Here is a 26,286-nt window from a genome sequence, read left to right as displayed (position 1 = left end):
AGCGGCTGGCACATAGAGAGAATGATCTCCAAAAGCTTGAAACAAATCCAAAATTTTATTTCCAACGAATACACAGACCACGTGGGATGGGGATGCGCTACATCACAACGCCGACCTCCCCGCACTGGCTTTCGGTTACAGCCACCTCCTCCCCAAAAGCCTGGCAACAGCAGGTTGGCACCAGAGGGACAGACTTGCCCCGCCACCAGCAACCTTGGCAGAAAAAAAAAAAGTCCTTTTCCAGTACTCCAGATATTTTTCTTTAAAAGCCTGGGGGTAGAGTTGAATGTCATTTGATACCACGCTGGAAATACATCATCAGGATGGAGAGATGGCTGGTATTTTTGTTGCGGGGGGTGGGGGAAACGGTCTTGGCAGGTGATCTCTACTTGGCTAACAAGGGCGTATCTGTGTAAATACAAATACTGGGGTGAAACACCTGGCAGCACACCAATGTCAACACCATTACCAACATAAAATAAAGACCAGCAACGTAAAACACCTTCAATGAGTAGTTTAGGCTAATTCAAAATTCCTCCCCCCTTCCCCCCCGCCCCATACTCTTCATGCAGCTTTATTTCTTCATTTATTTATTAAGAATTCAAGTTGTAAAATATGCAAGTAGTTAAAAAAATTATTACAAACCACTTCATGACAGCATTTGAGAAGGGTTGGGGTGTAAGCCCCGGGTCAGACTGGCTACGCTTCACTCTCTGTGACGGTCAATCAGCATTAAAAAGAAAAGACAAACCCAGGACGGGGTATTTACACGTCTGCCTTGTAACACCAAGAGTGAAACCAGCTGTAGAGCAAATGACTTCATCCATCCTTCATCCTAAAGCTACGTGAGCTGTAGTAAAAAGATTGAAACGGGGCGGGGCGGGGGGTGAGGGGAGGCGCAAAAGCCACCATGGGAAGCCAGGGACCATCTAGGCTATTCGTGTCATATAAACATTCCCAGATGCCAAAAGTTTTGAGTCCAGTTTAAGAACAACTGGTCTTCTCTGTAGAAGACTAGAAAAAGAGTATGAAAAGGTAGAAAAATCAAAATGCACTTGTTACGGGCTAGAAAGATTCACCGAAAGGTACCTAAAGACTATTGCCCTCTTGAATCCACAGGGATTTTTAAGCTGATACCTGATTCAGAACTACAGTTTAGTGGGGTCACTGCAGACCCCAACCCCCCTATGTGATACCCACCTAACTTGGTTCGCAGATCCCCGAGTTATGATTCCCAAAGTTTCCCAGGAGTGTGGACGAGCAGGGAAAGCCAGGAGGTGTTCAGCAGTGGAAAGGAGAGGCAAGCCACGTCCGCAAAATTATTAACCTCAGGCGGACCCAAAAAAGGTGGCATGTGTCCCCCCAAAACGCTGATGGTGGATGAACTGGACCTGGGAATAATTCCCCAGCCTGACGCAGAGTTCAGGCTGCATGTAAACAGGGTATCAGGCACCTCCGTGAAGGGGTGGCCCCACGGCTCCCCACGCTGCTCCCCTGCCCCTACCTATTGTGGCAGGGTGGCAGCAGGAACAGGAGAGCTGATGGGTGCAGGAAGGGGCAGAAGCATTCTACCACAGGGCAGCATCCCACTGCGGGGCAGCATCCCATGGTAGTATAGCATCCTCCCATGGGGCAGCATCCCAGCCCAGCCCCAAGAGGAGGAGATGCTGCTGGGAAGCTGAAAGGGCAGGACACAGACCAAGCGAGGAGGGTAGAGGCACAGAGGTGTAGGAGAAGAGGAAAGACCCGGAAAGAAGTGGTCGACTTTGATTTTCAGATTTCTAGCTACCCTGTGACACCTGGGGCAAGGGCCACCCCGAGCCACCGTGCCTGGGGGGCTGGCACCTACCCTAACACAGGAGGTATTTCAAGCACGTCTAAGGCATCGCAGGAGTTGTCTTTGCTTTCAGAATCACCTTGGTTTCCTCCCTACAGCTTCTTCCACCAGCACGTGGTGTCAAACAATAGAAAAGAAAAGTCTGGAGCAGATGAACAGAGATAAACGTTCATGCACTACCACCGAACGTCGTCACAGGAGTATGAAGCACCAACCACAACACATGATTCACTTTTACTTGCAGAGCGAAGCTAACCATATACAAAATGTAAGAAAGTGGGGTTCACTAGAAACATGGAGCTGCCAGCACGTGGGGGGCAGGCAGGAGCTGCCGGCGTCCTTGCTAACCCACCGTGGGACTGCTCAACCCCTGTGCTACCCTACCGCCAGAAATTAAAAAGCACAAGACCGAACATTGAGTAACATCATAGTCATCTAACCTGTCGCTATATATCTGACAACTTAAATAAAAAATAGTATTTTGGAAAGAAACCAACAATATCATTCCAAGAAGGTTATACACATCCTTAGCAGTTACTTTGCTCAGCACAGCTCTGGTGCTTTAAATATGGAACAATTGAACAATTTTGTGAGCAGAAAAGTGACACAAATTTATTCTTTACATGGCTTTTTTTTTCTTTCTAGGCAACTCTACAGACTTCAGATCTTTTGCCTTGCAATGCAGATCATCTTATTCCCCCAAAGGTGGCCAGGTTCTTTAAACATGCACATCTCTGTAGCTTCCAGGCCATGTATTTTTACTTATTTTTGTTTTAATTTCTGCAGACTAGCAGGTTGTCCCCATTCCTAAAAACTCTACATCAGTGTTCAGGGTGGCCTGAGTGCCGGTCAGGCTTCTCGAGGGTTTACAGGATCACGCAGAAGAACTTCTTCTCTCTAAAGGGATTTTCTGAGGCTGGGACAGGGGTCAATAGAGGGTCCTCCTTGGCGTGGGCTTCACAGTACGCCATCAGGTCTGCTGCTGCTTTTGACACCTGGAATAGAAGGAGCCCCGCATTAGGGACGGGCTGTTCTGGGGACATCCCACCCCAAAAGATTCCATCACTGGGTCTGGGCTCACAGCATCCCTGGGCAGGTAACATCATACCCTCACCAAAAAGCACGTCCCTGGTGAGGCTGGTTTTTCACCTCTGGGCTCTAAGCTCACCCGTCAACATGCGCTCCCGTGAGCATCCTTCATATCACCCATTCACATCCTTCACCTGATCCATCATAGCGAGGACTGACTTTAGTAGGCACCGCATCCCTGCCAGCTCTCCCCCACACCCCTCGGCAGGGACATCCGCAGCTGCTATAGCAACATTTGCTGCCCTCAGCCACTGACCTCACTATTTATTCAGGACACAGCGGCAGCTCCTGAGCTGCCAGAGCTCACCCTGGCCTTGAGAGATGAGGTTTTACTTGCAAGCACCCTGATGTGCCTGCAGCCAGCAGCCAGCCCCAGAGCACCTCTCTCCCTGGGACCGGCTGTTGTCTGAAACAACCTCACTGGAGAAGATAAATCATCTGGGATCTCAAGCTTGAAGCCAATGAAGCTTTTGCATGCCCAGAAGCATCAGTTTCAGTGCCGCAGAGCAGAAGAAACATTTCCCAGGAAGGACTGGACTTGCAGTAAGAAAGAAGCATCAGGACAAGGCTGCTTTCAGAGTTTCCCCGCTAACCTCAAGCCTGAGCACCAGGCACTGCCCAAAGGAAAGTTTTAAGAGCAAATGTGACAAATAGTGTGGGTTTAACCTGTTTCCAAGAAGGTGAGATGCCTTGGGGAGAGTCACAGATTCCCACCCCCCAGCAGGGCTCCAGGTGATGCTTCCAGCTGCTTTCCATGGGCGAGCATATCCCACAGCCTTCAGCCACAGCCATTGGGATCACTCAGACGAGCATTCTTCATAAACACTGCCCGCCACCGCGTTCCAGCTCCTGCAGCATGCTTTTGGCAGCTGCTCAGCAGCAAATGCCACCTCGCAGCATCCCTCTGAGCTGACAGCCAACTCCCAAGCCACGCTACCTTTATCCTGTCGATGTTAGCCTCCATCTTCAGCTGCTCCACCAGCTTGCGGGCTTGCGCTATGCTAGCAGTGTTGTTGCTAGCCATGGGCAGGCCAGGTGTGCTCTCTGGATGGGCTGCAGACACAAACGCATAGGGGTGAGCTGTTGGTCTGGGCAGAGAGCTGCTCCCAGCCCTGAAACCCCCACCTGATGGGCTGGGGTTGTGTGACTAGAGCTGTTCGAGCCGAGCCATGTGAATGAGGTGTAAGGATGGGAGATGTAGACCCAGGCATTTCAGTCAGCGTTTCGTTCTATGTTTAGACCCTTGTCTAAACCCAGCAAGCCGGCAGCCTTTGTGGGTGTGTGGACAGTCACATGCTGCCTGTGGTACCCTGCTGTGCCCTCCCCATCATCCTGCAAGCCATGCTTAGGGGACACTGGGACCTTCTAGAGCATAACCTGCAGCAGCAGGACCTCAGCTGAGCTGTACCTCAGCTTCTCCTGTTACATTAAAGGCTGTGGTGGCAACAAGGCAAAAGGAAATCAGAGAACAGGCTCTCCCTGAGCAGCCCCACACTGCCCAGAACTGCCATGCTGGGCTCATTCCCCTGCCACAAGCCAGGCACATCACCCAGCCCTGAGCCGGTGCCCAGCCTTCGTCCGGTGTCCCTTGGCCTCCCTTGCTTTGTCCCTGCTGCCAACTTGAATATTGAGATGCTAAACAGGATGCTGGAGTTTCCTGTTTCTTGAGATTTCGAGCCCAGGCAGGCGGGGAACGCTCATTAAGTCCACGCCGTCTCAATCACAGATGTTCTTCCGTTACCTTATAACAGCCGTGAGCTCTGGCAGCAGCAGCCAGAAACCCAGCGTTCAGCTTCTCCAGCAAGTGATGTTTTTACAAGCAGCAAGTATTTCACAGTGGAGGCGCAGCCATGCTGCACCAGCCCCTGCCTGGCTGGGGCTGCCTGTGAGCTCAAAAATGGGTTTTTTTTCAGGGATGTTCAGAAATAGCAGGGTGCAGCGAGCTCCCCCCCCCCCCCAGCCCCTTGGGCGATAGTCCAAGGATGGCACAGCCCTAAAATAAGGAGCTCGTAGCATTTTAGGGAGGACACGGAAAAGCTGTGGGCATGTTTAGCTCAAGCCCACCTCGGGGGATATAAGGGTGTTTGGGCAGAGGCTCATCCTGGGACCTACAGAAAAAAGCAGCCTGGCACTGAGCAAGCTGTCCATGCTCGGAGGTGACTGGAGAGCGAGTCGTGCTGGGGTACAGTCGGAATTTCAGGATGAGAGCCCCTTCCCAGCCACCCCCTGCCCACTGGGGAGCATGAGGAGTAGTTATTTTTTACCAGAAGCAGGTCTCTCTGGTGATTTGTGCCTCTAGGGGAAGATCTGCTCCTCTTGGCTGTTCGCTACCTTTAAATAAAGAGAATATAAAAAAAAAAGGAGTCGGGTTAGGTTGCTGCTCATGTGATGCCAGTCAACACAACAAATACATTTTTTATGGCACCAGGAAACCCAGAGCCCTTGCAGACACCGAGTCCCATGCCCTGCTAGGGAGGCCGAAAGGCTGTGGGTTTCCTTCTCTATCCCCCCCGCCCCCACCATCCATTACCCTCCAAGCACAACCCCCCAGCAACATTATGTGTTCGCATGCAGCAAGGTTTTCAGCACAGGAGGAGGTTTCAAGTCAGCGGGCAACTATCCGAGAGCTGTTGGCAGCCAGGCTTTTAGCTGTTCCCCAGCTTGTGACGAGCCCTACGGCACATCAGAAGACGCTGTAAGGATGCACTGTGAGTGGGGATGCAATTTAACCGTCTGGTGTGCAGAGCACGTGGCAGGGCAGAAAGGGCATCCCCTGGGGAAGGCTGCCAAAATCCTGCCCGCTTCACCACAGCCTAGCTCCCACCGAGCACCTCTGACAGCCTGAGCTCCTGGCTGGGTCTGCTGTCATCGGGCAAAGCTCCGTGCCATTGCTTGAGGTTTCACTAAAGCATGTGCACTGTTCCACACTGGTTTTTTCTCAGCTCCCTGCCACATTTTGTTTTGCTGGAGACGCGGTTGAGCAGCAAGCTATCAGGGTGCCCCTCTCCTGCTTTTGCTTTCGGTTCTCCCTGCAAAGCCACGAAGCGGATGGCAGCAGTGATGCCACCGCGTTTCTGGCATGACAGCCGGTGCTGGGCTGGTGGGAAAGCTGGTGGCCATATAGGTACACTGAGGCGCACATCAACCAAGACACCATTGTGTGGTTTGGATGCGGCAGAGACTTTTCTAATGCAGCAAATGTTATTCTCGGTGATGCTGTGCCATATCATACAGAGGACTGTGGTCTGTTGGTGTGCCGGTAGCAGGGAGTCACTTGGGACTGAAGGTTAATGTCACGGAAGGGAGCGGGGAGGACTGCAGAGAGCTTCTGTATGAAGCAGAGAGGCTGCTACAGTCCTGATCTTTTTTTAAAAAAACCATACATATCCAACCCTGCTACCACGCTGATGCAAGGAAACCCTCTTACTACACGTAGCCCTAGAAGCACTAAGGTGGAAAAGACAGCTCCAAAAACAAAGCCGGAGAAGACCAAGACCCTGCTGGGACAGAGGAGGGGACATCTGTGTGAGCACTCTGCCATGCACGGGGCTGCAGGGCTGATGCTAGGGATCTGGTGGCAGCTCAACCAGCTCACAGGACCCTGGCATCGCCAGGAGCCAGCCATGCTCAGCCCCTCTACAGGTACTTCATGGAGAAACTTGAACCAGTTTGGGGCTAGTGATGGTTTTACAGTGTTTCCACGCTGCAAGCAGCCAGGCATGCTTCCTTCAACATCAATAACAAAAAAATAGCATGTGACATTTTGAAGTGAGCTCATGAATATCCCCAGCTGAAAAACAACCCCTGCAACAGCGCAGGCACCACCTGGGCAGCAGCGAAACTGTTCAAACAGGGCACCCACAAAAGCAGCTTTTTTAATCCCAACATGAGGACACCCTGCTGTATCCCCAAGAGGGTGTGGAGCCACCAGGAATAAACCCCAGGCCTCCATGCCTTATCGTTTGGATTCGATTCAGGCCAAGCCCAGCTGCTAGAGCATCCACTTCTTCCACCCACAGTGCCTCTGTACTACTAACTGCAGTCACCAAACCACCCCCTGGCAGTTCCTCTGCAGCACCAAGGTGACTAAGATGCTTGCAGGCAGCTGCCTGCTGCACTCACCCAGCTGCAACGCTGCCTCACACCAAAGCAATATGTGTATTTAATTCTTTTCCCCAGGACTCAAGGAGGTGCGGGGTTGCCTGCCGCTGGACTACATGCTGAACTAGCAAATGCTTGTTTAAGTAGATAGTGAGTAGATGCTGAGAGCGTCAGACTTCAGACAAATTAAAACCACCCCGGAAAGTACATAAATCATCAGACTGGAGGAAAAATGCCAAAATATTTGAGAATGGCTGTTAGAAGGAAATTTGCTTTCCAAGGAGCTGATTTCCTAGCAGTGTCACATCCCTCTGTGGGCAGGCACTGGGACAGAAGCTTTCAGAGCCGGGGTTGGGGACGCGGTGGAATGCAGCGAGCCCACCTGACCCCATTTGGGGAATCCGGGCATTCCCAGCATGGCGGGGTGACGGCAGCTCTTGGACACAGTGGGTTTGTACGGGGACTGATGGGGCTGAGCAAGCGCAAAACGAGCCATCACACAGGAGGGACACATGCCGATGCCTGCAACATTGCTCCCATTTACCCTTAGGTCCCCTCCAGCTGGCAGAGCCTGGCTCCTGAGCCTAGCCATCCCCTGCACAAAGCTAAAAATCACTATGCTTCCCAATATTTCCCCATCCCCCCATTGTCACGGGGCTGTTCTCACACCCGATGCTGTTGTGCTAAACTTTGTCTGCAAAGAAAAGGGTTTAATGACACTGACAAGGGAATACAGATGGCATCTTATTTCACCCACTTAATGGCACATGTGCCTGGATAATAGGATCCCTGCCTTGGAGCCAACAGGTTAATGAGTAAGGATGCTATTTGATTTTCATACTAATGATGTTTAGCATGTACAGTACATGAATATTGTCTCTTTTGGGTGCTCTACTGTAATTACAACTCAGGATGTTGCTAGGTTGTTTTGATACTTGTCTGTTGTGCAGAGGGGTCATGGGTTATTTACTGCATGTGGCAAGAGGTTGAATTCATTTAAAAGGACGCAAAAGTGCTTGTAAGAAATGTCTGGGCTTGGAAATTTTACTGCTACGTTTTGCTAGCTGTACCTGTGCTCCAAAAAACCACCTAATTTGTCATTGCCTCTGTTTAACGAAGAGCCATTGACATATTTGAATGACATTTTCTGCTTTCATCAGTGGCACCCAGCCAAAACAGGCACCAAAACTTGGGATTTAGTTGGGCGAAGGGTAAGGGATGCCCCTGATGTCAGGGCGCTGATCCAGCATTAATGGCTGTGTCTGTTCTTGGTCTGTTTGGTCTGGCTTTGCTGAAATCTTCAGCTTTTACCCACAACGTGGAGCAACAAAACCGAGCCGGCAAGATGCCCACTGTTGCTGTCCCAGCGTGCCCACAGCGAGCTGCTGCATGATGGGATGAGACTGGGGTTTAACTTGCTCTACGTTAAAAGGCACCAATGCTTTGGGACAAGGGACAACCAGCCCTCCTCCATCCCAGGAAGCTAATCACATCTACCTTGCTTTCTGGATGCATTTCTCCCTCCCAGCACATTTATGGATCTTGCACCCCCCTTCAATATTCTGCTGACCCAAGGGAGGGCATTGGCTCTCCTCCCATGCCCCCCACCCTCGAGCAAGCCGGCACAGAGGCACTGACCCCATCCATCCTCCCAGCACACAGCTCAGCCTCCAGAGACTCGTTTAAGACAGCAGTAAATTAACTTACTAAGTTGCCTACTGCGCCCTATCCAGCTCCAGCCTGGTGAGCCACCAGCACTGCCTTCTGGCATGAGCTGCGTCGCCACGGCACCACCTCAATTGAGAAGCGAGGCAAAATGCCGGGTACAACCCAAAAAACCCACTGCAAAAGGAGCATTTCTTGACACCGGAGCAATCATGCCCTCCTGCTAAGCTGCCATGCTCCTCCTCCTCCCTCCCAAACAGGGCTCCTGTGGGGCTCTGGCATCCTGCAGCTGCCAGCCCTGCTTGCAAGAGTAATTAGCCTTCGTTTGCCAGCTCCCCATGAGCACAAGCTGCCGCCTGCTTTGCACAGGGCTGTGCTCAGAGGCTGCCGAGCAAGCACCTGGGCGGAGGGGTTTCCAGGCTCCACAAGCCTTGCAGCAGCCCCATCGCCAGCCCCAAACCCACAAAATCTGACCAAACCTCCCCCCTGGCATTCTTCCCCCTTTCAATTGGGTTTTATCTCAAGTTGCATGTGGGCGGAGACCAGAATTCTCCTGAATGTTTAAAAAAATGGCATTTTAAGGGTCCAGTAACCTGAAATAGGCAGCTATCATTACAGAAGGGGTATCTTGAAGCACATTTTGCACTGGCTTGGGTCCGTCACTGTTCAAAGGCAGTGCTAACCCTGGCTGGGACACTGGCACCCTTGCAAAGCATTTTCTTACATTCTTAAAGATGCAAATGGGCATTGAGTGAGGTTTTACTGGTGTCACAAGATACCTCCCACGTCCCTGGGCGCCTGCAGCCTTTGCCCACTCAACTGGGGTCCCCTGCATTTTTAAACCTGTGGATCACATCCTCTCTTGGTGCCCAATTTTGCAGACCTTTTCACCCCCCAGTGGGTTTTTCTCTGCTTTGCAGAAAACCGTTCTCCCCACACCTTCCAGCTGAAACGAAAGGAAAAGCAGTGGCTCCGCAGGAATAAATCTGAAAGTGCTGACATCTGCCAGGGCAGAACTCGCCATTCCTCGCTGTAAGGACTGAAAGCAGCTCCCAGAGCACCGCACGGCATCACCCACCACTGAGAACGGCTCCTTTCCAAGTGAAAGCAGGAGCCTCCCTGCTTCTTGGTTTCCATTGAAAAGTCATGCTCTCCGTCACGGCTGCACCAGCATTTTCCACCCAATTAGTAGCAAAGTGGGTCAACGCCACCGGGGCTGCCAGGATTGCCCCCATGCCCTGACAGGCTGGAGAGGTGAGCCCATGCAAACCTCATAAAGTTCAACAATGCCAAGTGCAAGGTCCTGCACATGGGTCAGAGCAATCCCAAGCACAGATACAGGCTGGGCAGAGAACGGATCGAGAGCAGCCCTGAGGAGGATCGGGGGTGTTGGTGGACGAGGAGCTCAGCATGGCCCAGCCCGGAAAGCCAACCGTACCCTGCGCTGCATCACCAGCGGCGTGGCCAGCGGGTCGAGGGAGGGGATTCTGCCCCTCTGCTCCTCTCTGGTGAGACCCCTCCTGCAGTGCTGTGTCCAGTCTGGGGCCCCCGGCATCAGGGGGACACGGACCTGCTGGAGCGAGTCCAGAGGAGGCCACGGAGATGCTCAGAGGGCTGGAGCCCCTCTGCTGTGGAGACAGGCTGAGGGAGTTGGGGCTGTTCAGCCTGGAGAAGAGAAGGCTGCGGGGAGACCTGACAGCACCTGCCAGTGCCCAAAGGGGCCGACAGGGAAGCTGGGGAGGGGCTTTTTACAGGGGCCTGGAGTGCAGGACAAGGGGGAATGGCTTTAAACTGAAAGAGGACAGATATAGATGAGATATAAGGAAGAAGTTCTTTACTGTGAGGGCGGCGAGGCGCTGGCACAGGCTGCTCAGAGCAGCTGTGGATGCCCCATCCCTGGGAGTGCTCAGGGCCAGGCTGGATGGGGCTGGGAGCAGCCTGGGCTGGTGGGAGGTGTCCCTGCCCGTGGCAGGGGGCTGGAACTGGATGGTCTTCAAGGTCCCTTCCCACCCAAATCTTTCTATAATTCTATGAAAAACCAGGTGTGATGTGGCATCCAGAACGGATACCGGAGCGTATGGCCGTGCTGTCACTCCCTGCAGCCAGCACTGTGGCTCACCAGCCGGCTGGAGCACGGGAATCCCTTGCACAGGGCTGGCTGGCTTTTCAAGCCATCCTGTTGCTTTTGCTAAAAGTCATTGCTAAAAATAGGTGGCTCAGCTGAAAACCAATTACTAAACATATACAGAAAAATATAAAATTATTACAGACAAAAAGAAAATAGCAAAGCCATGCTTCCAGGGGGTGGGAGCTGGTGTAGTCACATTGATCTCAACAGCAGTTACAGGCCTGGCTGGGAAAGGAGCCTTAATACGCCCAAATTCCATGTGTTCCGTTATTTCCTTAAGCAAAGAAAATGATATGAGCTAGATTTGTGCCCATGGGCTCCCATAACTCCGCTTTGCTGGGGCAGAGGACCCCAATCCTCAGCGGTGGCTTCAGCCACAGCTCCCACCAGTCATCCACAGGAATTTTATTCCCTTTTCCAACATCCATTTTTTATGCTCGACGTCCAATACAGTGTTTAAATCATCAAAAAGCAGCTTGCAGGTCAAAGACATGCTGGCCAATAAATAAATAAATTGGAACACACTGGAGTGGAAAACGAGCCAGTTTCCATGGGAACAGCTTCGTTATCACACCAGCATCCGATCTCTCCCGCCAAAGAGGGGCGAGGTGGGATGGGTGCCCGTGTTGGCCCTGATGCCAGTGTTTCGCCCAGGTCAGCAGGTTTCAGTGCCTGACCTCCCCCTGCTTCTGCGGCAGTTGGGGAGGATGCCCAATCTGTTGCCTGTCTTAACCTTGTGCAGCCTTATGCAGCCATATTTCACCCCAAAAGCAGCACCAGAGTCAGACCCAGCCCGCTGGTGGCTCAGCCAGCCCTGGCTCCCCTGGCAAATCTCATTATCAAGGCAGTGCAAAGCATACGGAGTGAGAGGGAGCTGCAGCAAAGATTTTCCTCTTCCCTGATTTTGCTGGGGCATTAAAAAAAGAGCTTGGTGCTGGAGCTGGCTTTGCAGAGAGCCTGGTTCGGGATGTCCACTCCATCCACCTCGTGCTGGTGCAGCCAACTGCAACTGCAGCCCAGACTTCATTAATATCTGCAGTCAATAGCATGTTTTTCCATCAAGTTTGCAAGCAGTAAAGGTTTTAGCATCCGTCTGGAGAGCTGAGCGTGTCCCAGCACAGCCCGCCTGGGCTGAGGTTCCAGGAGAAACCTCCTTCCCAAGAGACACATACAGACCTGGAGAGGAGTGGCGGGGGGCAGCTGTGATGGAGCCAGGCAGTTCTGGCCCTATGGGACATTTTGGGTCTCGCAGGGCCGTTCCTTTTGCCTGGAGAAGTCACCATGCCGTGGGTGTCACACGTAAGTGAGAATCTCAGCTTTTTGTTTTCTCACAGGCATCCTAACGGCTCAAAATGAAGGCAAACAGGAACCAACCTCAACTTCCTTTTTTTAGCTTGGTTTTTTTCATATTTTTTTTTAAGAGGTTATTTGGGTGAAGGGCCAGCCACCAGACAGCACAGCCTGGGGCATCTGCTCTGGAGCCTCCTGCCATCATTCATAGGAAACAGCGTCTCTCTCCGGCTGGGTACCGCAGGGAGGGAGCACCAGCCTGCTCCGGGGTCGGCACAGGGCTCCAGCACCAGGGGAGCAGCGCCAGGGTTGCTGATCCTCGTGCTGCAGGTCAGGGGTTTAACAGCAGCATTGTTACCCTGGCTGAGAAAGCTGGAGATTTCGCGCATGCCAAAAAGCTGCGCGATCCCCCACCCCGCCCTGTACCCAGGCGTACCCCCGGGAAGGAAAAGCTGCCCCACCATCATCTGGGGGAAAACCCTGGGAAAAAGCATTTGTTTTTAATGCACGAGGGACAAACCCAGCAGTGTGCGCAGATCAGGCACTGGGAGGATGGGTGCAACTGGGAGCTTGGCTATATACTGGGGCATAAGGATGCCCAAATATGTGGTCCAGGGGTCCAAGCAAGTAAAGCTGCAGCTGAGCATCACCTTCTTCCCACGGCCTGAGTTTTCATTCAGATTAAAACCACTCGTTGTTCCGCTGACTCACTTCTGACCTCTGGTCAGCCCCTCATCATGCTCTCAGAGCCCACACAGGCTCGCGGGGATGCTGCCTGGGGACAAGCAGGGGCAATGCCTGCTTGGCTCCCCACTATCTGCTTATGCTGCGGCACGGAAAGACAAAGGCCTCGGCTGTCACATTTTGGTGTGACACACCAGAAGGGACAGATAAGGGCACACATCCTGTCACACCATCCCCAGCCCTGCCTGTCAGGCTCTCCTGCAGCAGCAGGTTGAAGCACAGACTACACTTCTGCGGTTTCCACCAGAGCTGAGCAATGCCACCGCTGCACTTCACTGAAAATGAAAATGATTTAAGGGTTGGGTGGGGGTTTTTTTGTTTTGGGTTTGTGTTTTTTTTTTTTTTAACAAAACTTTAAAACATACGCAGAGGCCAGCAGAAAACTGAAGGCTCGCTACAGTGCACATGATCAGAGGAGTGGGAACACAGCAAGCCCCTGCCCTGCAAGTGAACGACATGGCTGCCCCCTGTGCAAGCTGCAATTAGCCTTCATCCTGCCCATATTTAAAAAAAAACACTAACATGTTGCATTTTATTTTTATGCAACTTGCCTGAGAGGAGAACATGCAGCTTCAGAAATTCCCCCAAAACACTGGTGCTCCCCAGAAAACCTGGGTTTTTCAGAAATGCTGCACTGGTTACTTCCTGCAAAGCAGCACCCACACAGCCTAGGGCATCCCCAGCCTCTGTGTCAGGCTGGAAGATGGAGACATCTCTCAGTCTTTGAAGTTCCCTGGATAGACAAAAGTGTCTCCAGCACACAGATGGCCCAAGAAAGACGGAAAAGAGAAGGAGGGAATCAGGCAGAGAGGAGAAGTGCCGAGGAGGGACACATGGATGGGTCACACTTTGCCCCGCAGTCCTGCAGGTGGTTTTGGGAGCCCCCCCAACCATCACCCACCTCCCCTTCCGACATGCCTGTTGTCCCAGCACAGAGATCTCACTTGCCCTCCTCCCCCCACCAATGTGTGGGGCTCCTCTGTGGTCCCACATCCTCCCACAAGTCAGACACCCAGATTTCTTCCCATCAGGTCTATGGAACCCTTGGAAACGCGGCTGCTAAGCTCTGGGGTACCACAAGCCTGCAGGTTTCTCCTATGCTCGAGGGTCTCTTCCCTGCACAGTGTCAGCCCAGGCTGAAGAATAATGGCACTACCTGCAGCCCTGGCCAATGCACCTTTTAACATCGGTTAAAATACTATGCAGATGTCCTTGAAAATACTTGAGTATATTATTTTGCATTTCTACTGCAGGAACGGCCAAGGAAAAGACTAGTTCCTCTTCTATAATGCACTGTACCCATGCTATATAACACAGCAAAGCCTTCCTTTAGAATTATTCCTGATTATTATTAGCATTATATAATATAGGATATTATATTATCTATTAATATATAATAATAATTATTAGGATTATTATTATGCCAGGCTGACTTGGCAAAATACCAAGGGCATGACTCTTCCCAGGCTGGAGTGACCCTGATATAACCATGTCAGGGGCAGCTGGTGGTAACCCAGCACTACCAACACCCATGCACCAGTGGAGCAGCAGCTAAACAGTAAAAGAATGAATGAATTCGCCAATTAAGAAATTCCCATTGAAATCCCAATCACCTCTTGACTACCAAAATCCCTGCCATGAAACCTGTTCCCTACCGATGAAGTGGCAGCACACTGGGTAGTCCCTTACTTCTTCACAGGGCAGAAGTTTCTGCTGTAAAGGAGCCTTTAGGTCTAGGGAACATGCATCACTTCCTAGCTAGCCAGAAAAGAGCAGAAACTCTCAAAAAAAAAGCTCCTTTTCCCCCATGGAGACACCTCTAGCAAACCAAAATCACCCTTTAATTAGAAGCATCATCGTACCTATGACTTATCAATTCCTTCACTTCTTGATTCTTTCCCCAAATCAACTCAAATTGATTCTGAAATAAATTATTTGTACACACCTTGCTGAGAAATCCCTGTTCGCTGCTGCTTGTCCCAGGAAAAAGAGAGATGGTTAAAGCCGCCAAGGAAGCAATGAGCTTCTGTACCAGGAAAAGGAGCTCAACATCTGTTCATACAGCTCTGAACTCCTGACCTTTAATTAAGGGAAGCAGCCAAGAGCTATTATTTCATGTTAATTAACTGATCCATTCTTGGGTTTCAGTTTTTAACATCCTGCTTTTAAGTATTTGCCAGGGTCAAGAACAAGACCTTTAGGGGAAGGTGCAAAACGAGGTTTGAAAGCAAAGGGAAAAAGCTGTAAGGCGGAGGCATTTCACCCAGCACCACATTTGCGAAACGATTTGGCTATTTGGCTGTGTCAACACTGCTCCCAAAGGGACAAACCCACCCCGAGCCTCACACAAAGCCACCCTGAATTCAAGGCCACGGTGACTTACCAACTGCCTGCCCACCAGCACAGGGGTACAGCCACCCCGAAGGAACTGGGGCAAGCCACTCTGTTGCCCTGATTTGGCTAAAACATCCCAATTTTAGGGGGTAGCCTCCCTGTGGCTTTCCCAGGAATTCGGAAGGAGCACGTGGGTTTTGCCATAGCTCCTGCCATGGTGCCAGGCTGCTCGGCTCATCCTGCTGCAAAGTATTTTTCATCCCAGCTAAAATAAACCCCAAACTGCTCCTTTGGCTGACAAGGCACGAGCCTCGCCTTTTTGCCCAAATAATTTCACCAGCATGTGAAGTCCTCGGCTGCAGAAATCGCTGCAGTGAGAAATCATTCTCCAGTGATTTCACCCAACTCAAACCTTTATTAGAATTTTATTTTAAGTAACACTCACACGAAGCCTAATAACCCTTCCCAGCCGCTGGGAATCACCCAGCAACTTACATCAGCAAAGAAACAACCCCCTTAACCATCCCATTAGTTTTTAAGCCCCCCCAGGAATTACCTTAGACTGCTTTAATTAGGTATCCACTGTACAAAAGAATTAATTAATTAGTGATAAGCACCTGAACCACATTACTCATAAGGCTCTATTTCAAGCTTCAAATACAGCAAACAGGTCACAGCCTATGTGCTGTAGTAGAGCAAAGCCTTGGTGCTGCTGCCTGGTTTGGTTGGGGTTTTTTTCCCATCCCTGCCATCAAAGCAGCAAGGCTGAGAGCTTTTTATTCCTTCTTTTCTTTCTTTTTTTTCAGGTTTTTTACAGCATCCAGAGCTGGTGCCTTTAGAGCCATGACTCAAACGGTGGATGCACCACGTGGAGACAGGAGAGCTTTGTAACTGCTGTCTGAGATTTGGTGTGCTTTAGGCACAGGTTATGGAGTAACCCCTTGTCTCTTCCAGCTATAGTTACCCTGCAAAGGTTTCACTACAAAGCTCTTGTGTTACAGCATCACTAAGATGCCTGGTTAAATGAGTAGAGCATATGCTGATGGCTGGATCTTAAGCTGCAGGTGAAGGATCACCACTAAATGTGGGCAATTTTAGCAGGTTTCTGGGGGTAGGGGGGAAGGAAAAAAACCTCAAAACTGAAAAAAATTTCCTATGTTATTCTGTACTTTCACAACCAATAACTTTGAGAAGTAATTTGTTGCGGCTTGCACTGGCTCCGGCATTGCACGGCCTGCAATCTCCCCACTGGCAAGCTTGTGGCTACCAGGGGGGTTTCTCCGAGCTGACAGTCCACGGCAGGGATGCGGGCAGGGATGCGGGCAGGGATGCAGAGCCGTGGCAGTGCTGCAAACCAGGTTAGCTGGGGCTGGCTGGGGAGAAATAGGTTACTCCTCTGTCCTCGGTTGGTGAGTTGACCCATATTATCTCAATTAAATTTAACTTCTGTGGCCCACGGCTGCTGCTTTTTTTTTTTGCTTTTTTTTTTTTTGCCCCTGTAACCTAATGAATTTCTGTCTAAAGCAGGACCCAGTTATGGAGGCAGTGAGTACACCTGGGTCCCTCCCGATGCAATGAGGAGAGGAGGGCACAGCTACCACAGCAGAACTGGGACAGGGACACGGAGGGAGATTGGGAGTCGGTGGCACTGTGGCCGTGGGCTTGGCAGCTTCCCATTGCCTGAGTTGTGATCCACCTGCGTTTCTGTTGACCACAACAAGCTCTGGCAAAACAGCAAAATTCGCTTTTCTCTCCAGAGCTGTGCCCTCACAGCCTTTTTCATGCTATTCCCCTGGCTTGCCGAGCCCGTCTCCATCCTCACCCCCTCTCTGGCACACTCATTGAATACTAACCTCCGCACACATCATCTTGCTTTTCCCACGGAGCCCAAAATCCCTGAACCAGCCTGTTTTCCCCTTAAAATGCAGGCAAAGCATCCCTGCCACTCCTCCTGCTGAGTCAACGGCCCTGCTTTTACCACCACACGTTATTCTGGCTGTATCGTGAAATGACACATGCCCAGCAAACACTGATATTACGCAGACGGGAGGAGAAAGCCACCCCAGAGCTGCTAGGCTGGGTGGTGTTTTCACACTTGCAATATCAAGCATTGGGAAAAAAAAAAAAAGGGGGGGTGTGGAATTTAAAGCTAAAGAAACTGTGCAAACCCCAGATTAAGCAGCACAAGACGGCGTTGCCCCTGCCGGCTCACCCTCCCTACCCATGCATCGATACCTCCTGTGCCGGCGAACAATCCATCCTGGCTGTGCCATGGGCCCCATGGGCTTCATTTATCCCCCCTACGCCTGCTCCCGGGTCTTTAATCCTGCAAAATACGCTGGAGCCGCTGCGTTTTGGCCCCGCTGCTCTGCGAGCTGCTTTCACAAGGGCAAGCGCTTTTCCCTGCCTACCTGGCTGCTGGGAGACCTCAGCGTGGGGCTGTGCAGTTGATTTCTGTATTTTTCCCAGTGTGAGCTATGAAAATCAGTGGAGGCAGCTGCTCTTTGCAGGGCCAGCTTTCGGTTCTAGGTAGGATGGAGGAGCAGCATCAATTCAAAGCCAGCCTAACTTTTACATCAATTAATGGAAACACTTACACAGGGCTTAGATTTAGGCTTAAAAAAAATTAAATAAAATCAGTGCCACCTTTATTTGTTGCTTATATCTCTCCATAAGCCTGGGCTGCTGCATTAAAATAATCTTTTTATTCCCCTTTCGCGCAGTGTGGAGGGAGGAAGCAGGGTCCCCCCTGCCAGCATTAGCTGGGGAGCGAGGGAAGCACCGGACACGAATACAAACCCCCCAAGCGAGGATGTGAGGCTGAGCAGCAATTATATTAAATCAGCTGATAAATAATGCAATGTATTTTGATGGTACCAGCCCTGCAAGCACTGCACAAACACCATCACGTCTCCACGATATTAAAAATACAAGGGATGAAGCGCAATCAGGTCAGCGTGACTTGAATAATTGAACCTAAAGCCCTTCTGAAATGCTGTCCTCGGGGCACGCTGGAGCTCTGGCCCCACGGAACAGCCACCAGACCATGGCATCTTTGTCAGGTCCTACACAAACTGATGGACTCCACAAGACCTGGTCACCACTCAACACTTCCCCATCCAAGGTGAGAGACCTCTGCTTGGGCGCTTGCCAGCTGGAGCGGAGCTACTCCATCAGCAGACACACACTCCTGAAGACTGATTAGAAGAGGTCCAAATAAATTTACAGGTTGTGAGTGGCTGATGACCCCCTCTAAGGGCCCCAAACCACTGCAGACCCAGCGAGGGAGTAGGAAGTCCCCAAGAAGGAACATACAGACGTGAAGACCTGGCCACTCCTGAATGACACCCTGGGGGCACCTGGACCCACATGGGCTCATATGATGCCCATGGGGACAGCACTGATCTGCCCATGATGTTGGCCCTGCTCTGATGTGGAGGTGAGACCAAAGACCTCCTGAGGCCCCCTCCAACCTAAACGAGCCATTGACCATGCTGGTTTGTTACCAAAACCCCTGTTTGCTCACTGGAAAGACCCTGAAGGATCCAGAAAACAACAGGAAAATGAAGGGAGGTGGCACAAATCCCTGGGCAGCTCTCCCCATGGCCACCAACTCTCAGGACTAACACATCCCTGCTTGGTGACAGCCAAAAACATAGCTGGAGACTTTTTCCATAACACACCTTCCCAGTATAGGCAATCAACAGCCTGAACTCCATCTGCAAAACCAGCCATCCCACTCCTTTATCCCCGCTTAAGATGTCACAGAGAGGTAACCATCTCCCCACATCCTTCATCCAGCTCCTGCCAAAATGAGTCAAACTCAAGAGCCAACACAAGCAAAGGAGCCCTTGGAGCCAAAGCAACCATAATGCAAGTGAGATAAAACCACACGATGTGCTGATGGAGCATCCTCCAGAGCAGCTAAGGAAGCCAAAACCCAACTGTAAGGACAAAACCCATCCTCTTTGCACATGAGTGGCCATGGGTGAGGAAGTCTCTGCTGTGCAAATGTGATGGTCAGATGCTTTCTGCACACCCGCTGGGCCCTAGGAACCAGGAGGCATCCTATAAAGGATCTGCTGTCCTGCAGCAGCTCAGGGTTCATGAGAACCACGTTGTGGGGTGGGGAGGAAGCACCAGCCCAAGACACTTTCCATGAGCAGCTGTAGTTGGAGCAGCACAGAGCACAGCTCTGCTCAAGAGAAACTTTATGGAGATCACGAGAGGTCTGGTTTTGTCAGATAAGAAGAGCGAGCAGGAAATGTTATGAAGTTTACAACCAAGCAGCTAAAGATTGAGTCAGCTCACCTCAAGGGTGAATAATGAGCTTTGTGCAGCTCACGGTACATTTAGGCCACACTTCAGGGCTTTCCAAGGCTACAGAGAGGAAACACTTGTGATAATCCCCCTCCCAGCAGGTACTAGCACTAGGGCTGCCCATGCCCCCATAATGTCTTAGAAAACTCATAGAATCATCGACTGGTCTGGGTTGGGAGGGACCTTAAAGACCATCCAGTTCCAACCCCCTGCCACGGGCAGGGACACCTCCCACCAGCCCAGGTTGCTCCCAGCCCCATCCAGCCTGGCCCTGAGCACTCCCAGGGATGGGGCACCCACAGCTGCTCTGGGCAGCCTGTGCCAGTGCCTCGCCGCCCTCACAGTAGAAAATGTTTTCCTCGTATCTCATCTATATCTGTCCTCTTTCAGTTTAAAGCCATTCCCCCTTGTCCTGTCACTCTATGCCCCTGTAAAAAGCCCCTCCCCAGCTTCCCTGTCGGCCCCTTTGGGTACTGGCAGGTGCTGTCAGGTCTCCCCGGAGCCAGCAGATGATGGATGAATTATTTACTCTCCTGCACCCCCAATACCCACCTGTTCCTCCCAAGGTCTGCTTGAGGAGGAACACATTGAAATGGAGAATAAACTCTTGCAAGGTGATTTCTGCCTTGAAACAGCTCACGTGTTGCCTTCCTCCTGCTGACAGCAGTGGGAAGAGCAAGCTGGAGCCTGGCCCCCCACCCCAACTTGGCTGGTGATCACCATCCCACTCTTCTCCACCCTGCCATGGGTGATGGATCACTCACCGCGGAGGGTTTGAGGCAATCCAGCCCAGCCCCGTGGCAAGGCCAAGGCCAAGGCAGCCATGCCACAGCTCTTCAGTTTGGGTTCAGCCCTTGGAAAACACAAACCCATCTGATGGTGCCAAGGAAGGAGAGCGACAAGCCCAGAGCCCAAAGCTCATCTCGTTGGTGATCCTCACTCCACCTCTACCCCAAACCGGGTATCTCAGTTGTAAACACAACAAAACCCTGACAATGACACCTGCTACAGGCAGAGACACACTGGCATTGTCCTGGCATCCCCTGCTGATTATGGGATTGTGAAAACACGTTTCTGAGACCCCTGTTGCCTTTGAGATCCATTCTCTGATTCTCAACACTTTCTTTATCCTGCTTCCCTCCCTTCACTGTACCTACTCCAAAGCAAAACCAAACACAATGGGACCAAAAAGGAATTAAATCAATACCGAGCATCTTGCATCTGCTGGTGGCTGGTGCTTCCTCACCCAAAATGGTCCAAAAAGCACAACTCCTCCCAACGCACAGTTAGCACAACACACCCAATCTGCAAGAATTCATGGCTACAGGGAAGGTTTTAAGATGACTGAAGCTTGAAGCATCCCTTCAGCATCCCCCTCAAGGGGATCAGACCTCAGGCTTGGGAGTCTCAGGTGCCTGGCAGTGCTCCCCGTACCATCCCAGGGGGATGCTGCAACAGGTTAAATGCTCCTGCACTTCATCCAGCTTCAGCTCCTGGTCTCCTCTGGGACACAGCTCAGATGGGAGAAGGCAAGAGAGAGAAAACACGGCTTCTCTGCATCCCTGCAGGTGCTGATGGGTGCACAGGGATACCCTGCCTGTCCCCAGGCTCGGGGAGCTGTAAGTGCTCCTGTCCCTGATGCTTTTCCCTGGCTGCAAGGACCCAAGACCATGTTTGCTTATTGGCAAATAAGCCAATAAAATTTTTTATTAGGAGAATCAGCAAACCTGGGTGTCAGTGTTAGCACATATCCTGCCCTTGCACAAGCCCGGAGCTGGAGTGATGCTGGCATTCACTGTGACTTCGCACAAAACCCAAACCACTGGTGAAACCCTCCCCAGTTTCCACTCTACAGTGGTTTCAGAGCCCCGAGGAGGTGCAGGACCGGGACAGCCTCATGCCAGGGATGCTGCAGGGACCGATCTGGCTGCAGGACCCAGCCCGTACCCAGCCCATTGCCAGGGGAGCACAGGTTTCCTGAGACAGCAGGGCTGACACAGAGAGGCATGGTAGCACTGAAATGACCCAAATATAATTAGTGCACAAACCCACCCAAAAAGCATGACTATTTTCCCCAAGGTGCCAGCTAGGGAAGCGCCATGGCTGCTGAGCTGCTCCTGTGTGGGCAGGCGGAGGAACAGGGTTTCTCAGCACCTACTTACTCCGGGCATCTTCCATAATTAGGTCTGTGTCTCTGCGCAAAGGCACCGGCGGTGGCATGGGGCACCGATGTCCCTGCGGTCCCCCGCTGCAGCTAGCGGCTCTGCCCACGGGGATGGGCACAGGCAGGGCAGGGAGGCAGCTCAGGCCACAGCAGGCAGCGGCCAGGTTTTGGGGCTGGGGTTTAGCCGCCCCGGGGTAGAGGCGGGATGCTGTAGGCAGCAGGAGGAGGGATGCTGAGCAGTGCGGCATGGGGTAAAACCAGCAACACAGCAGTTTACAGTGGGAATATCCCATGCTGTGCCAGGGATTTTTCCCCTTTGGTACACTCTTATGCGATCCAGGAAGGAGCACTGATGCTTGGGATCCCTGATGAGCCCCAAGGCTCAAGCAACGCTGCTCCTTCCCACCCAAGCTGCTCCCTCTTACAAACCCAGCTGCCCAGCCAGGACCTTCCTGGCCAGGAGAGCCACTCATAGGGAGCATCATGAGAGGGACAGAGCCAACATTCCCTCCCAAAGCCCTTGGGAGTGCAAGCAAGAGCAGGATGACAATCCTGTTAAACCAAGGCACCAACTCAGCCAAAGGAGGTTATCCACCATGGCAGCACCTCCACACCGTGCCAGGTACAGCACTTTGGGGTTCACAGCAGCACCCTGAGAGTAACCAACCCACAGCTCAGCTGGCTTTTGGCTGCCAGATGAAAGCATCAGCCACCACCAGAGACCTCCTCGCCATGCCATTACGTGCCGACCACAACAGAGCAGCGCCTGGACCTTCCCTTGGATAAACTGATTAGCCCGAGTTACAATGATGACAACAGGGGAAGAAAACAGTTGTGTAAAAAGCAAGGGAAGGATGAGATAAGGTGAAAACTAATTATGTTTGGTGGATATGCAGGTCCTGGTACAGCTGCTGCCCAGGAATTGTTGAGGGTTTCTCAACTATATGCAAATATCAAGGTGACAATTTTTTTAAGGTTTGGTATGATGCCATTTCAGGGATTTTTTTCCCCGCTGAGCCTCTGAAAAATTGGGTTTGGTGCTTTTTAGTCCATCATACCTACATGAAATGCAAGAGGTGCATGATTTTAGACTTCAGCCTTAGTACGGCCGCATCCTTGCACATCCTCACCCAGCCCAGGGGCTGGCTGTATTCAGCTCCAGCTGCCTCCCAGCCCGCAAAGCCCTGGTGATTCACCTGCACAGCTCTGATCAAAGCCGTTGTTAATTAATCACTGGCCTGACCCAAAGCCCAGGCTCAACGGACACCATCCCAGTGACTTCGGATGGGTTTTGGAGCATGTCCTACTTCTCTGCAGAGCCAAATCTGTGTTGTCCCAGCAGCCAGAGCCTGTCCTTCTCCCCAGCTCAGACCTGCCTCTGAACAGGGTGAGTGCCAAACGGCTTGTGCCAAGCATGTGTGGAAAGCCAGAAGAGACAGACTGCGTTCCCCCGCAGCCATCAACGCGCTCCCCCACGAGCAGCAGAAGCAGCCCCCCCCTTTCACTTCTTCCCATGAGTTTGGGGGGGAGCAAGTTTGATCCTGTGCTTTAAAAGGACCAGTTTTGGGGGTGTTTGCACCATGCATGTTGCACGCAGAAGAAAAAAATATGCGTGAGGAAGGGCTGAAGCCCCACTGGAGGTAAGCAAGCAATAAAACTGTACAAGGACAAGCACAAAAATCCCCTTGCCAATGAGCCACGCTGCACCCCACACCCCGCCCTGCAGTAGCATCTCCCTCTGCCTTTCATCCCATCCCCCCTCCCAGCAGCTCCCAACGAACAGCTGAGCAAGAAACCAGAGAGGAAGAAACAATGAGAAAAGAGCCTGAAAAGACAGAAAAATTGAAAACCCACCCTAAACCCCTTGCTTGTTCCTCCCACTTCTGCGCCGGCTGTGAATGCACACGGCCATATCCTACTCCCGCATCCCATTCCAGGCACAGGAATGAAACACTTGGAGAAGTCACGCTGAGAACTGATGCAACTCATGCTGAAAACTGTTCTTTCCTGGGGCAAACCCCTTATTCCCAATGCAAACCGGGGAAATGGGCTTGCAGCAGGGAGCAGGCGGTGCAGCCCTGTGGTCCCCAGCAGCAGCACACGCGTCACAAGCGTACCAGCTTCCAGCATCCTGGCACCGATGTGCAGGACGGAGAGGCATGGCCACCCCCGGGCAGTGCTTTTCTGGGGTGTGGGGGGTCTGCAGGGCACTGATGCTGGCTCACCAGCCCTAATTACTATGGTAACAGCCTGCACCGGCGCCTGGCTGTCCTCCTTTGATGACTCACTGGGTTTCAAAAGGAGAAGTGGAGCCTCAGCCACCACTGTTCGGAGGCCAAAGCACTGGAAGCCCAGTGGGCACATTGCAACTGCAGGGCCACCAGGTGGGAAAGCATTGCCCACCCTTGCAAAGTTTGCCTTTTTATCACATCTTCCACTCACATACACCCTGTCACAGGGTGGCAAAGCAGCAGGTTACCTTGCAGATTAAAAATAATAGTAATTGAGCTTCGCCACCAGCTCGCAGCCATCTACCCATGGGAAACCCATCGGGCACCACACTGCAATTGCCTGCTCGTGGTCTCAATAACCCCCGTGCCGCGTGGCAGCCCTGTGCCAGGCGCTGATGCACCACAGTTATCATCTCCCCTGGCGCCAGCCATGCCACGGTATGGCCACTCGTCCAAGCCCACATGCAAACCATGCCCCACACAGGGCCAACACCAGCTCATGACTACAAGGAGCCAGGAGAAAATGCAATGAGCATCCTTCATGCCAGTACATGCACTGCTGGGAGCAAAGCTTGCAGCTCCCAGAGAATGCGGGAGAGAGGATGGGTGCACAAGGGTGTCATGCTAGCGGTTGGGGGGACCTGTGGGTACCCCCAAGCTAGGGATACCCTGTTTCAGATGTGAGGCTGACTTCAGCTGTCATCCAGGCAATGCTGAGACTGCCAAACTCGTGTCACAGGTGAGCAGCCAGCAGCACGCGGTGCCAGCAGCAGCCCCTGCTTCCTCTTGCAAACAAACGCAAGGCTGAAAAAGCCAAGAAAAGCACCAAAACTGGTACTGAGGGAGCAGCATGGCTGATGCCTGGCCTGGCGGGGCCAACACAGGACCTGGGGCAGGATGGGGCTGAGCCATGTGTCCCCGTACCCCACAGCATGGGGTGAGAAAAGCCCCATTATAACCCCGGGAACACCTCAAAACATCCTCCCAGAGAAAGGCTTCGCCCCAGGGCTTTCCTGGCAATAATTAATTGAGTCATATTTAAATCCAGCCAGCGGCCATATGGTAGAAAAGAGGATTAAAATCGCATGCTCCAGCTGCATTCAGGGAAATCCAGTTATAAGGAAAAATCCTCTGTGCCTGGCCCCAGCCTGCTGCCAGAGTACGTGCCGCTGCCACCCCTTTCCCTCTGGTGGCCGGGGAGCATGGGCTTGCTGGCGGGGCGCTGGCTGGTTGGTAATTCGGGGAAAAAGGGAAATAAAAAAACCTGCAGGGAGCAGGTACAACAGCAGTGGCAGATAATACATGCTCCGAGTCACTACCCTTCGGGGGTAGCATGCTTTAAGTTCATTAGTAACTCATTGGTAATGGGCGGGGGGTCACTCTGCTTCAAGATTTTCCTTAAATATAAATTAATTTTCCATCGAGGAGGCAAGAAGGCAAAAGTTTTTTGCCAAATTCCACTCCTAATGGCACAAGCGAGCCCTAGCCTGGCTTTCCCTCAGCACATCTTCCCAGCTGACCGACGATTTTCCCAGGATTACTTTACCTGAACCACCCACCCCACAAACCACCGCTGGGAAAAATCAGGATTTTCATTGAAACGATGAGAGGGCTACCGCTGTGGGGATGGCGGGGTGGGGTGCCCCTCTGCCTGCATGGCCATCACCCCCAAATCGCCCCCCCTAAGCCAGGCTGGGTCAGATCCATCCCTACTGAGGCTGCTGTGGGGATTTGGGGTTGGGTAAGTCTCACCCTGCCTTCCCAGGGAAGGAGAAAAAAAAGAGAAAGAAAGAACACTACGTCTCATTCATCCGCGGAAAAAGCCTTTCCTGTGATGGCAAATCAGTTGATTAACTGAGGATCAAACCCTCTAAATCCAACCTTTGTTGGGGAGCCTGAACTCTTCGTGCGAGGTACCGAGGTACCTCTCCCCTGCGCCCAGCCCCGCAGCCGCCCGCCCCGCGGGACGGGGACCCCGCGCCCCCGCAGGTGCCATCGCCACCCGGGACTGGGGGTCCCCGTGGGGCAGCGGGGGTGGGGTGGGTGGATTGACCCCCTGGGCTATTTGGGATGGGGATTTTCTGCTGGTTGTGGAGCGGTTCGGGGCCCGCTGGCAGCGGGTGGCCGGGGCTCGGGACCGCCCTGCCCAACCCCAGTGTGCCCCAGGGCTGCCAGTCTCAGTCCTCCCAGTGCTCCCAGTGCCCCCAGCCCCGGCTTCCCCCGTGTGCCCGGCGGTACCTGGAGGCGGGCGGTCCTGCCCCGAGTCCCCGCGGGGCGGGCGGCGGCGGCGGCGGGACGGATGGATGGATGGATGGCGAGATGGATGGATGGATGGATGGATGGATGGATGGCGAGATGGATGGAGGGAGGGTGGGAGGGGTGG

General features: G+C 52.4%; 1 protein-coding gene across 5 annotated transcripts; it reads right to left on the bottom strand.

Annotated features, from left to right (window-relative positions):
- Window positions 1-36: 36 nt before the first annotated feature.
- GNG2 (G protein subunit gamma 2) lies at window positions 37-26,286 on the bottom strand. 5 transcript variants are annotated; one of them, XM_080396414.1, is made up of 4 exons: window positions 26,142-26,286; window positions 5,191-5,257; window positions 3,864-3,979; window positions 37-2,832 (listed from the first exon to the last, which is right to left on the bottom strand). In XM_080396414.1, exons 3-4 carry the CDS (start codon window positions 3,948-3,950, stop codon window positions 2,704-2,706), a joined length of 216 nt encoding a protein of 71 aa, XP_080252540.1. In that variant the 5' UTR covers window positions 3,951-3,979; window positions 5,191-5,257; window positions 26,142-26,286; the 3' UTR covers window positions 37-2,703. The 5 variants fall into 5 exon arrangements, with proteins under 5 accessions (XP_080252540.1, XP_080252541.1, XP_080252543.1 ...); XM_080396415.1 differs by lacking the exon at window positions 26,142-26,286 and adding an exon at window positions 11,997-12,149; XM_080396417.1 differs by lacking the exon at window positions 26,142-26,286 and adding an exon at window positions 5,758-5,782.

The sequence above is a fragment of the Falco punctatus genome (genome assembly GCF_963210335.1).
Source record: "Falco punctatus genome assembly, chromosome: 7".
Classification (NCBI taxonomy): Eukaryota; Metazoa; Chordata; class Aves; order Falconiformes; family Falconidae; genus Falco; species Falco punctatus.
This window is presented reverse-complemented; position numbering and strand designations above follow the sequence as displayed.